The sequence below is a fragment of the Seriola dumerili genome, unplaced genomic scaffold, assembly GCF_002260705.1.
Source record: "Seriola dumerili isolate Sdu_G_001 unplaced genomic scaffold, Sdu_1.0 BDQW01000025.1, whole genome shotgun sequence".
NCBI lineage: Eukaryota > Metazoa > Chordata > Actinopteri > Carangiformes > Carangidae > Seriola > Seriola dumerili.
Genome location: NW_019174280.1, coordinates 21,717,545 through 21,731,017, shown reverse-complemented (window position 1 = coordinate 21,731,017; position 13,473 = coordinate 21,717,545). Strand labels below are relative to the sequence as shown.

Below are 13,473 nucleotides of genomic sequence, written 5' to 3'. Positions count from 1 at the left end.
CTTCTTCTTCTTCTTCGGTAGAACAACTGTTTTTATGTTTTGACTACAGCGAGGAGGAGGAAGCATTTTTGAGTGGCGAGATGCAGCGTTTGGAGGACTGAGCCTCAACACTTCGCCCGCCCCTGAGCTCCAACATGGGAGAATGAAGCAGGTAATATCAGTGGAGATGGAACACAATTAAAACATCATTTATCGTAAATGTTTTTTGCTAAATTCCGACATTAAACCATGAAATATGGGCTCCTGGTTATTAACACCGACTGCCCCCGTCGCCCACAGAGACTTAAACTCTCCATGGACCCTCAGTTTGTCGTCTCAACCATTTTGGTCGAGGATGTTCAAATTACTGAATCCTCAACAAGCTAATTACACTGTCAAATTTATAATGGCGAGCAGCGAAACTGCTGGGGTTTGCCCACCGAATTGCTCCTAGTTGGAGGTCGATGAAGTGAGGGCCTGGTCTGATTGAGGTGTAATTCTGTTTTGGCATTGATTTTGATTTTCACAACACTCTGGGTCAATTTTCACAACACCTCAGAGCTGGTCTCACAGATCTACCAGTCTTGCTGTTGAAGGGACGCGGGGATGGGATTTACCTTCTGAACAGAACCACCATCATGTGTCTAACATATGGCCACCAGCTTATTAGGAAATATTTATAGTCAGAAGACTGCACTGATTTACATGTTTCTATGTATAACAACGCATAACAAACTTAATTCAAAAAATCTAAGCAACACAAATTAAAAACATACATAGACATTGAAGTGATGTTATTTAAACAAAGACAGGATTTACCCCTTTATAAACAGCTGGATACCTTCCACTGAATACCTAATGTTGATGTTTAAATGCCCCTGGAGCATTAATATGTTTTACTTTGAAAACCATCTGTTTGTGTGGTGTGAACTCCCACCCACTTTTAAAATGTCCACAAGGTAATTTTTACAATTTCAAAAACATGATCTTTAAGTTGTTTTTAGTTTTTGTTGTTGTTTTTTCAAAGAGTTCACAAATAAGTCTTTACAATTTGAATGTTGGTTATTTAAAATACTATGCAGTCAAGCTACTAAAATTTATTTTCTCTTTTTTTTTTTTTTTGGAGTAAAAAGTCACGATAAGTGGGAAAACTGTAGTTGCTAACATGGGATTTAATTCTTACAGCAGAATTCAAGAGTAAAAGTAAAAATATTTCAGTGCTTTCAATTAAGTGGTACTAAGAATTAGGCTACCTCTTTAAAAGAAAAAGAAAATTACTTTGAAAAAAGAAAGAAAAGTTAACGTGTAAACGCACATAGCCCATGTTAATGTATGAAATATAATGTTCTGTTCATTCGTGGCACTGCTGCTGATTTCACTTGAGTGAAAAGCTAACATCACTTTAGAGCATTTGCATTTTAAACAGTCCACAAACAGCCTTGCCTTTATCCACTTTTTTTAAAATCCAAATTCGGCCTTCTCGTTGCTTCTCTAATGGTTTGGGGTTATGGTTATCTACTCACCACGGCTTGCTAGTCAAGTCCATTTTGTGTTAGCAAAGAGAACAACAATGGCCTCGTTTACTGACAAGGAAACAGGGCAGACAGACAGATGTGTATTCTACAAACACATTTCACTGGAGAAACAACCATGTCATGTTGCACTTATCCACTGTGAATTTTGCATCGAAACTAATAGAATATTAAAAAAGGAGTTTCACAATTAGTTATTGTTAGAGACAGTTGTTCAATATCTCTGCTTCCATGCGACTGTAGTCTCAGACTTAACACATTGTTATGGAAGATTTAATTGTCACTGTGTAACATTTTACAAATGCATTTCTTTCCACAGATACCACGTTACAGAATTTGATGCAATTATTCATCTCCATCAAATCTTACATTGTTTAACACGTAGAAATCTTGTTATTTACAGAGACGGACGTGGGTAATTCTCTCACAAGACACATCAAACAAACAAGGCACACTCTCACAGGTTGTTTTTGACATAAACTAGTAAAATGTTTCCATGTACACCATCAATGACACGATAGGCAGGAACCCTTTTTGTCCCCCGAGTATTCCTCCTAGCAATTCAAGGTTACAAGATGTGGCTGAAAAGCTCTCGGCCCATTCTCTCCACAATTCTCCGCTGCATAATCGCGTTGTCACACAGAGTATTTGAACAATTCCCAGTCTTTCAATCACCAAGTGCCCGATCATCCATTTTACTGCAGGTTTAGTTGATTGCTCTGAGGCCTAAGTGGCTATTTTAATTTTTTTTTTTTTTTTTTTTTTAGGTCATGTTGCCCCTGAAGCAAGGGAAAGAGATGTGTATTGCCGTCCCTGTTATGGCAGACTGCTGCAGAGTATGCTCAGAATTGTGATCCACAAATCCCCATGTGTGTGTGTATGTGAGGTGAATGAAGCAGGAAGTGGGCTAAAATTAAACCCCTCGTTTCTTATTCGCTCTCATTCACTGTAGTCTTCATTGTGATGAAGCAATGGGCAATTGCAGCAGACAATACAATTGTCATCAGCATATGAATAAAAGCAAAGTCTTCGCAGCTTTGTTGCTGCCAGCCTGTTTATCTCATTACTACAGCTTTTTCTCTCTTGACTGTCTTGGTGACATGTGATAACACTATCTGCTGAATAGCTGCATATCCAGGTATCAAAGCAGAGGCCAACCTGTGTTTTTCACGAATTAATGAATCCACTTCATTTATGTGGAAATTAATTTTTTTAAAGTACTTTTCCACGACACGTTTATTATTTGACATTTCTGGCTTAGTCATCGTCAGTGATACCAGGCAGTCTGAAATAAACAGCGTCCCGTGTTTATATAAGTGATAAGGGTTTTTATTGCACTATTTGACTTGTCCCCAGAACACTGGCTGTTGCGTACTGGTGGAGGGTAAGAGAAACACTTTAACATGATTTCATTTCACCATTCAAGCAAAAAGATTGTTTTTATTTTTCTACTTTTGTTCGTATTCTACTTCAACATTTTGGGAAATACACATATTCCCTTGTTTCTGAGATAAAATGAAAAGATTAATAGCGGTCTCATGTCTGTGTCACATAGAAATAACTGTGTGGTTTTCACCTTTCAGTTTGTGTGTGGATTAAAGACATGAATAATGAAGTGTTTATAAGTCGGCTTTATAGGAGAAGGTAGGTGTATGTTTGAACTGTGGAGAGAGTCAGGCTTGTTATTTCTGTCTTTTTCCAGTCTTTATGCAAAGCTAGGCTAACCATGTCCACAGACACGGACGTGCTTGTATTCATACTACAGTCCACGGACACATAGATGCACACACATGAAGGCAACCTCCTGACAGCGAGCAGTGCTCCTTTGTTTATTGTACTTGGCTTAGCAACATGAAAAAGTAACAAAAGAAAGGACAAGTGTGTGAGTGAGCGCTTAAAAAGGATAGGACCGTGGATGGGATATAAACAGTACGAGCATCTGGTTTACTTGTCTGGTGCATGCGCAGTCGGCGTGCTTGCAGTGTGGACAGTCGACGCAGACTCAGGTTTTAGGCTGCACACAGAAACCATGAATCGGCCTTCAGTGCACAAGACACAAGATTGGTAATGATATTTTCATCTGACTCTCAGAAAGAAGGTGACAACATGTTTCCCAAAAGGCTGAACTATTCCTTCAGCTTAATTGTCTTTGAATGTGTGTAGCATTCAAGTTTACTTCGAATTTTGGACTAACTTGGTCAGGTCATCAGGTCCACGTCTTCTTATATAGGGTTGTGGAGAAGTCTGCAAAAATGAAGGGAAGACTTTAGTGTGCAGGTTCCAAGCTTCATTTGATCTTTAATCATAACACTGAAATTGAATTTGTAAATGCTTTGATACATACCAAATTGTTGTCGTAAGTTGAACAAATTGTAATTAGCTTCTGTTAAATGATGGGCAGTAGTTTGCATGTAAATCAATTGGACATTGCAACAATGCATATTAAAAGACTGAAAACACTTCTGGCATCTAAACAGCTGTTTAGGGTCGCTCGTCCGTTGGTCCGTCCCATTCTTGTGAACGTGATATCTCAGGAACGCCTTGAGGGAATTTCTTGAAATTTGGCAAAAACTTTCACTTGGACTCAAGGATAAACTCTTGAGAATTTGGTGGTCAAAGGTTAAGGTCACTGCGACATCACATGTTTTTGGTCGTAACTCAAAATTTTACGCAAATGTCTAAAATGGATGTAGTGATGACATTTTATATATCCAAAAGGTGAAAGGTCAACATCACTGTGACATCATAATGTTCTGCAAATACAGTATTAAATTCCTTCAATGTCTTGACAGACATGGATTTATACTGTAACTTGACTGGTTGGCGGAGGCATATGACTGTGAGGCGCTGATTCTAGTTTTGTGTCAGGACCAATAATTTGTCTCATTCTGGCAGACAGCGCAGGTTTGAGAGTGATTATGGTAGAGTGATTTAATCGGGGAGATGCAGGCATATAACTCTTGTGTGGGTTACATCTGACTGTCATTACAACTCCACGGGGAATTCTGATGGAAGTAATGCTGGTTTGATCTGCTGTGATAATGCCGCTTCACATACCTTACTCTTTTTTCTTTTTTTTTTATTTCCTCAGCATTCACTATGTTTTTGTGTATGTCTTAGGTTCTCGCAGCCATGAAGACGTCGTGTTGCGTTGAGCTGGGAATACCTGCATCCACGGCATCATGTTCAGAGTGAGCTCACCAACAACAATGCCTGCTCACCCAGGGGAAGAATGGTTCACTCCAATACGGTTTCCCTTCCAGAGGCAAGGGACATTGACGCCAGTCTCTGCTGCCTCTTTACGGGGCTGCTGAACCTTTCCAAGAGGCCGGCAATGGAGAACATCTCCATGGCGAACGTTTCCCTGGGCTCCCGTTCACCCCCGGAGCCAGTCACAGCGACAGCGGAGGCCCCGGAGAGCCTGCAGGGTGTCAGCCTACCTCTGCAGGTCTTCTTCTGCTTCGTCATGGTTGCCATCCTGCTGGTGGCTCTGTTGGGAAATGTGGTAGTGTGCCTGATGGTGTACCAGAGATCTGCCATGCGCTCAGCCATCAACATCCTCCTGGCAAGCCTGGCGTTTGCAGACATGATGCTGGCCATCCTGAACATGCCCTTTGCTCTGGTTACTGTTGTGACCACCAACTGGATTTTCGGAGACCTTTTCTGTCGAGTGTCAGCCATGCTCTTTTGGTTCTTTGTGATGGAAGGCGTGGCTGTACTGCTTATAATAAGCATAGATCGCTTTCTCATTATTGTCCAGAAGCAAGATAAGCTGAGCCCACAGAGAGCTAAAGTGCTTATAGTGGTCACATGGGGACTGTCTTTCATTTTCTCTTTCCCCCTGGCTGTAGGTTCCCCTGCCCTTCAGATCCCTCCACGGGCCCCTCAGTGTGTATTTGGATACAGCATTGAGCCCGGCTACCATGCCTATGTATTGATCCTAATGCTAGTCTTCTTCTTCATGCCTTTCATGGTCATGCTGTACACGTTCATGGGGATCCTGAACACCATCCGCCACAACGCCATCCGCATCCACAGCCACCCAGACAGCATCTGTCTGAGCCAGGCCAGCAAACTGGGCCTGCTGAGCCTCCAGAGGCCCTTCCAAATGAACATAGACATGAGCTTTAAGACCCGTGCCTTCACCACCATCCTCATCCTCTTCTCCGTGTTTACAGTGTGCTGGGCACCTTTCACTGCGTACAGTCTGGTCACTACCTTTAGCGATGGGTTCTACCATAAAGACAGCTTTTTTCAAATCAGCACATGGGTCCTGTGGTTGTGCTACCTCAAGTCAGCCCTCAACCCTCTCATTTACTACTGGCGGATCAAGAAGTTCCGCGACGCCTGCCTTGACCTGATGCCCAAGTACTTCAAGTTTCTTCCTCAACTGCCGGGAAACACGAAGAGGCGCATACAGCCGAGCGCAGTGTATGTGTGCGGAGAGCATCGCTCTGTGGTTTAAAGGAAAAATCCACCCTCAAACATTTAAACACTGTTTTACAAAAAAAAAAAACCATCTTTACATAACGTACTGTTTTGCTGTATGGTGGTATACTTCCCTTAGCAGGTGTTCAGACTGAAAGTAGCACTGCAAAAAAAAAAGAAAAAAGCCAAGGGGCAGTGTTGATGTGGGCGTGTTGCTGCAGGGTCCACTTTAAAGATGAAATACAACCCAGAAAGTCCAGTTTGAGTCGATCATCCCTCAGTTTTAAAGCTGATCAGTTGCCGAAACACTGCACAGTGGTTTCTAATACTAGATACTACCAGGATTTTACAGCTTTGTTTTAGGGCTGGGTTTTGGTCGATGCTAGTTCTGTTACAATACTACTACTACTACCAGACACGGTACTTTTTTGATACCTTTGAGGAGTGTACACGTTATTTATAACAAAAGAAGCCAAAATGTTGGTAAATGTTAAATCTGAACCAGTAACTAATCGACTGGGATCAAATATTGAAAAACTCAAAGTCTGCTTCCTAACCTTTTCTAGAACTTTTAGTGTATCCCACGGCCATCTTCGCTGAACGGAATTTTTTGCTCAGGTGTAATCACGTGACCTATGAATTGAGCTTCTGTCGCGTGATAACAAGTGGTTGTATATGGCGGGGAGACTGTGACCCCTGTCTCTGTTCAGGCTTTGGGATATGTTCGAAAGTAAACATTAAGGTTAGAGTATGTAATTATGGATGTTTTCTCTCCATACTCAAGGTACAATTTGATCAAAGAATAAGAAAACAACATTACGAGTCTGACCAGACTAGATGGTTTTTTCATATAGTCGGCACTGAAAGGTATTGAGGTTCATTACCTGATCCTACACTGGAAAGTTAACACAACAACAATCATCCTCTCCATCGTCTTGACAGGGTTAGGGAATCTACCAGTGTGTGGTACATATTTCGATTGGAGGATATTGCATTGCGGCAAAAGTTGAGCCATGGTCAACCTTTTTGCATTTATTTTTTGTTTTTGATGAAACTTTCAGCATAGGAAGCCCCACAGCATTTATGCAGTGCTAATGTCAGTCTGACTTAACCACTTTGTACTGAGGTTCAGAAACCTGCAGGATGCCTGTTAAGATTCTCAGTAGGTCATGGAAAAATATCTTAACGGGTCAAAGGCGACTGGACTCACCGTGTAGGAGACGTTTCCAATCAAAGCTGCTTCACTACCATCATCAGCTGTGATGATGACCCGGTGAAACCCGAAGTTTTCTTTTCTCTCATTGTGGTCCGGTGAGGTTTAGCTGTACTAAAATGTTCCATTTTATATAATATGCAGTCATGTAGAATCACTTCTCCTAGATATCTGATTGGGCTGGTAAGTATCTGCTTTTTACTAGACTACACTTGAAGTCCAGTTGCCTTCGAGTCTGTGAAGAGTCTCGGTCGCTTAGGTCATCGTTTGTCAAGACGTACCAACTCAAAAGCAACGGTGCTGACTGTTTTGCCTCAGTCTAAAATAGCAGACCAAACAACAAGCGCATTTGTGTTTGCTTTAGTTGGTTTACTGGTTGGTAAACAACCATACAGGGTAAAATATATTGCGGAAGACTCAGAAGCCCCTTTTACACAGAGATCCTGTTGTATTGCTGTTAAGAAGACCCCTCATTATGTCGGCTTTGCTTGTTTATACCGACCCAAACAAGTCTGACATGATGCCACCCGTGTGTGTGACCTGTGTGATAGCAGGTATGACATGTAATGCAACAGCTTCAGCATCCTGTCCAGCCATACCGACTCTGAACCTTTTACATAGACGTCGATCCAGCTGTTTGACTACCTCCGCTGCCGGCTTAAAGGCAGAACAACAACTGAATGACGAGGGGGGAATAAAGGCACAGTGTTCCCGCCTTGAACAGGCCGTGTAAAAGGGGTTAGAGATGCTCATCTCCACCAACAGCATAAGTAATCTGCAATTAATCTTCAATAATAGGGCTGGGTAGTGCCAATACAATACCTTCTTGCTACCAATACCACAATAATTACTTTTTCAAATGTAAGTTCTCAAATCTGTAAACACAATACAGTCTGAAATTATTATTATTGACATCAGGAACTATCTTTTTATAGAGTGAGTCAAAGAGATAATTATAGTATTAATTATTTATTTATTTTGGTATGAAAAGTATTTAAATTGGATACTCAGCCCTACTCAGTAGACCAGAGAATACAACCATGGATACACTTGTTCTCTTTCTGTTATGCTATCACTCTAGCTATGGCTCTTTTCCCGCCTACACAACCCCACAGTACACACTTCTTTTGTGATGGTGATACAATGGCTTTCTGGGTAATGAAAGGAGCCTTTTAAGTGAAGTTGTCGACTGAAGGAAATCACAAAAGTAAATTAAAACACTTTATAACTGCTGAAATGCACTGAACGGCACATACCGTGTGAGGGTATGCACAGATTGATTTTTCAAGAAACCAGGCGCTGCTGGGTTTGACTTGACCATATGTCTTTTTCTTGCCACTGGAGTCATGAGTTGTCGGGGGGGGGGGCAATTTGTTTTAGCTGCGTGGAAGTTGTTTTACAAGGCATGTAAATTAACGGCTTCAATGGAATTTGAATGTGGTCCGAAAAGTGGCCGTGACACATTTTTGAACGTGTGTTTCAATTTAAATGTTTTGGATATGCCTATTAATTAGTCCATTTGCCAGTCAGAATGCTGCTATATCTGGTGAAAATGTGCAATTTCAGTGTACTGTACTGTTGAATGTAATAAAGAAATAGACATTTCTTACCTTGGTAACCTGTCTTCAGTGGGGTTTTTGTTTGTCTGTGTTGTGGATCAATCAGACAATGTAGACTATACCAGGAGACACCTCCCAATGTCCAGTTGGGGCTACCTGCTGTTACTTTCATCTGACTTTCATCTTCTACAGCTGTTGCACTTTGTTATTGAACAAAGTTAAACCAGAGTTAATTTGTTACCATACAAAAAAAAAAATCCACCTCCCATTTTTACTATTTTCCATAATATGCCAGTGCAACACTCTTGTTAAAGTCATCTTTCAAACATTTTAGTTGTTTCTCTGCTGTCTAAAACAAAGTGTTCATGTCTGGAAGGTAAAAACAGAAATATTAAAAAAAAAAGTTAATGTTCCAAGTCATTCACAATATATCGATTAATTTCAGCTCAACAGAGACTTGTCAAGAGTTCCTCCTGCCATACTTATAAAGTTTTAGATTTTTTTCATCCAGTCTTTGAATATCAAATTCCATTCACCTCTATTTTATCAAGATGGAGACTGAAATCTTAAGACACTGATATCTGCAAACCTGGACAAATAAAAATATGTACTGGAATAGATACCACTAGCTCTATGAGTTGTAAGCTTCATGGCCTCACCAATATGTAATGATTGAATGAACGAACGTCCTTCTGAGGTGTGACCGCTGCAACATAGAATGAAAAGCCCAGGTTATTTAATAAAATTAACAATGGCTCTGTTCTATTTAAGTGTCCCAGTAAGCCATGGCAGTGTGGTAACGAACCAGCATGAAAGATAAATTCATGTTGTTAAAGAGATGTTTTGTACTTCCTTTCAAAGCTTACTACAATGAAGTGTTGAGGTGAGTAATACAGCTGAAACAGCTTCTCAAAGTCCAGACAAAGAAAGTTGTTTTGCAGCTGCTATTACAACCTGTTGGATTCATAGACTCTTATATTTTTATTTATTATATAACCAAGCAATGATTACAAAAGTAAGTACACATGTACCTGATGTAAATCGTCAACTGTGAATCTAATTTTTGATTCATTTTGCTGTTGGGTGTAATAACATATGAAATACCCTGTGCATTTAAAAACATCATTATATATGTATGGCATCACATTTGGGACCCCGGTGTTTATGTGATGCCTCCGTGCAAGCTCTGCGTTAATTATCCTCCTCCCAATGCATCACCTGTGTCTCCTCTTTTCCCCTCAGGGACTCCACTTCCTGTCACTGTCTCTGCTGAATGCTTTTGTGAGGGCGACAAACGCCTGTTGTGTGTTTATGCATTACTCCTACATAGGATGATTTTCCCCCCAAAGCCTTCTCTCACTTTGACCATACCTGTCAGTCATACTCTGCAGTGCATTCAACAGCATGTTGTGCAATGCACTGATAATAGAGAGCTGTATTAGCTGCTGCGTGTTACAACCAGCCTCTAGTCTGTTTACAGTCTCACTGTTTTGTTTTGTTTTTTGTGCAGGATGCTCAGGTAGCTCCGAACTCTGCCAACGATATCTTGCAAAAGAGGTGTTTGAAAAAGTATTATGTATTTTCGAGCCCATATTACCAGCTGGGCAAAGTGGGCAACTGCCCATGGGCCCCAGACCATCAAGTCCCCAAGCTCAGTTGGTTTGTGGTGCATAGTCATAAATAATTTTGTGTTAAACAGACTTAGTGCAAGAAACTTGGCACCATGTTATGAAATTTTCTAAGATTCTAAGATATTAAAGGTCCCATATAGCATAGGGGTAGATGTCCATGTGTAGTTTGATTACAAAGCAGGTCTATGTTCTATATTAATACTGTCATCTGTGTGGTCATACATGTTAACTAATATTTTGTGTCACTGTCCACCTGCTAACTATTATATCTATGCTCATGTTTGACCTCAGCTCACCGTTTCACCTGCTGTAATGTTTAAAGTTCCTCCAGTGTAAAGGTCTCTGTCCATGTGTAGTGTGATTATAGATCAGGTCTAGGTTCTATATTAATACTGTGAAACTATCAAAGCACTCAGTCCACAGAGAAATGCACACAGTCTGTATTCAGAAACTGAGACTTAAAACCAGCTGTCAGGACTTTTGTAACTTTGTGATGTCACAACAAAGCAGTCACCACCTTCATCCATGCCCCAAACTCTGCCCACCTGGACCCACCATCCAAACCTTGCAGGATTTGGTTTCTCTTGAGTGTTTACCTGAAATCTCCTATATTTTTTATTGGATCACTCGGAAAAGAGCCAGCCAATAGGAAGTTAAAATCACTGTTATTATGAAAAATATTTCATATTTGCCCCTAATGGTACCTGGTCATGCTTTGTGTCCAGTTCAGCATCCAGTGCTGAATCTCTGAGTCTCTGAGATTTCTGCCTCCACCTTAGTACAATAGAAGTGAATGGGAGGATTCTTTATGTGGTGCTGCATTGAAAATATGAAATATTCATTAAACACAAATTTTTAAAATCCACGTTACTCTGTGGATCAGCTCTGTGTATAACTTACAGACTCACAAACCTTTGTGTCTGAACTCTGTGCTCTGCATTGGTGACTGTTCAGTGCATTGATTCTGACTCTGGAACATGTTGTTAACCTTGGACATTCACACAAAAAGCCTCTCGAGTAACTACCACCTCCAGAAGCTCTTTGTAAAAATTAAACTGTAGCACTGATGACAAAAAGCCACTGCGATAGCTGCACAGTGACATTAGAAATCAACAAACAGCACTTTTTCATCATCGCTGTCAACTTCAATCATGCAAATTTAAAGCGTGATTTACCGAAATTCCACCAGAAAGTCAAGTTTGTTACAAGAGGAGAAACTACAGTGGGCCTCATTTTCGTCCAAGTTGTTGTGATGCGAGTGCTCACTCTTACCTGAGTGAGCACAAGCCTATGCATGTCTTTACAATTATTTGTGCATTTTTTTTGCACTCATCTTTAATGTCTGCTCTGTGTTGCGCTGGGGTCTGTCCTTGCCATTGCAGTGCAATAAAAAGGAGATCGCTCCTCGATCCATTGGCTTGTGTTGGTTCATACTCTTGATGGTTGAGTGAATACTGATCTTTTCAAAATCGTGGAGGTGTCAATTCGTGGAATCCCTGACTCTCAGATACCTGAAGAAAACCGAGGAAGATATAGGTCATGATCCAAAAAAGATGTCAACATATATACCCCTTCTGGTTTGGTAAATTTACATTTACCAAATTTAAATTTATGTTTAAATTTACATTTACCAAACTAAAAATGACACCTGCTGGCACAACTACCTCCCCATGTTATGTTGTATGTGTGATGAGTATGATTGTAAGTCAGTATTTAATTTGAAATAGTATGCCTTTCAAAGCTGCCCACCTTTATGTCAGCCCAAAAGACACATCAAAGAGAAGTTAATCTGTGTGGACCATGAGACATGAAAGCAGAGCAAATGAGGTGGCTGGCAGCTTGTAGCATCATGTGGAAAACACAGCCCGTACCGAAAAGGTCAGTAGATTGTTTCTATTACAGATATCAGACTGGCAACACGTCCAGTAACCTCAGTGACTTGTTGCAGCCAGGTCAGGAACAGATACTTCGAGTGAGCACTGAGACGAGTTGAGTTTGATTTGCTCCAGACGTGTGAATATAAAAGACGGTGGTCTTAATCAGCTTCCTCCCTGGGATTCATTATGCAGCCAGCAGTGAATAATGAGCGTGCCCAGAGCTTTGAAGCTCACTTTAATCATAGCACTGAAGACTATTACTAAGCAACAGGAACTTGCAGATGTCTCAGGAGGACGCATGGTGATGGTAGATGAAGTGATGTTCACCTAAGGAGATAAGATAAAGTCAAAGAGGCACTTGTGGTTAAAGTACTGTGTGTACCAGACTAGCATTGTTTCTGTGTCATTTTTGTATCACTCAGTTTCATGGCCCATTATCATTGTTCACTGGTTTGTAGGGTGAACAAATCCCCCCAAAGCCAGGAACCAGAGAACAAAAAAATCAAACAGACGATCGTCAGTCATGTGCTTAAAGTGGAAAAAAAATGCTGGTACTCACCGGCCAATATAAATAATCAAAAAAAATGATAGTATACAAAGGCATAAAAGACGTCATAGTATAGGAAGGCATAAACTATAATGGTATTAGTTAGGCATAAAAACTTCAAGACTATGATTTTTTTTTTTACATTTTTATGCCTTCCTATACTATTACTTTTTTATGCCTTTATATACAATCATTTGTATAGTAAAGCATAAAAATGTTAAAAAAAAGAGTCATAGTATAGTAAGGCATAAAAATGTCAAAAAATGTCACAGTATAGTTAGGCATAAAAAATGTAATAAAACGTCATAGTATAGTAAGGCATGAAAACGTCACAGTATAGTAAGGCATGAAAACGTCAAAAAAATGTCATAGTATAGTAAGGCATAAAAATGTCAAAAAACGCCAAAGTATAGTTAGGCATAAAAAAATGTAATAAAACGTCATAGTATAGTAAGGCATGAAAACGTCACAGTATAGTAAGGCATGAAAACGTCAAAAAAATGTCATAGTATAGTAAGGCATAAAAATGTCAAAAAACGTCATAGTATAGTAAGGCATAAAAACGTCAAAAAACGTCATAGTATAGTAAGGCATAAAAATGTCAAAAAACATCATAGTATAGTAAGGCATAAAAACGTCAAAAAACGTCATAGTATAATAAGGCATAAAAATGTCAAAAAACATCATAGTATAGTAAGGCATAAAAA

General features: G+C 40.1%; 1 protein-coding gene across 1 annotated transcript; it reads left to right on the top strand.

The window, feature by feature from the left end:
- The first annotated feature begins 4,702 nt into the window (after positions 1–4,702).
- gpr63 (G protein-coupled receptor 63) lies at positions 4,703–5,976 on the top strand. Its single transcript, XM_022769481.1, has one exon. The coding sequence runs from the start codon at positions 4,744–4,746 to the stop codon at positions 5,974–5,976; it is 1,233 nt and encodes a 410-aa protein (XP_022625202.1). The 5' UTR covers positions 4,703–4,743.
- Positions 5,977–13,473: the final 7,497 nt, after the last annotated feature.

What these genes read in the sequence shown, in the direction of transcription:
- gpr63 (XM_022769481.1), top strand. Translation starts at nt 4,744, where the DNA reads ATGGTTCACTCCAATACGGTTTCCCTTCCAGAGGCAAGGGACATTGAC.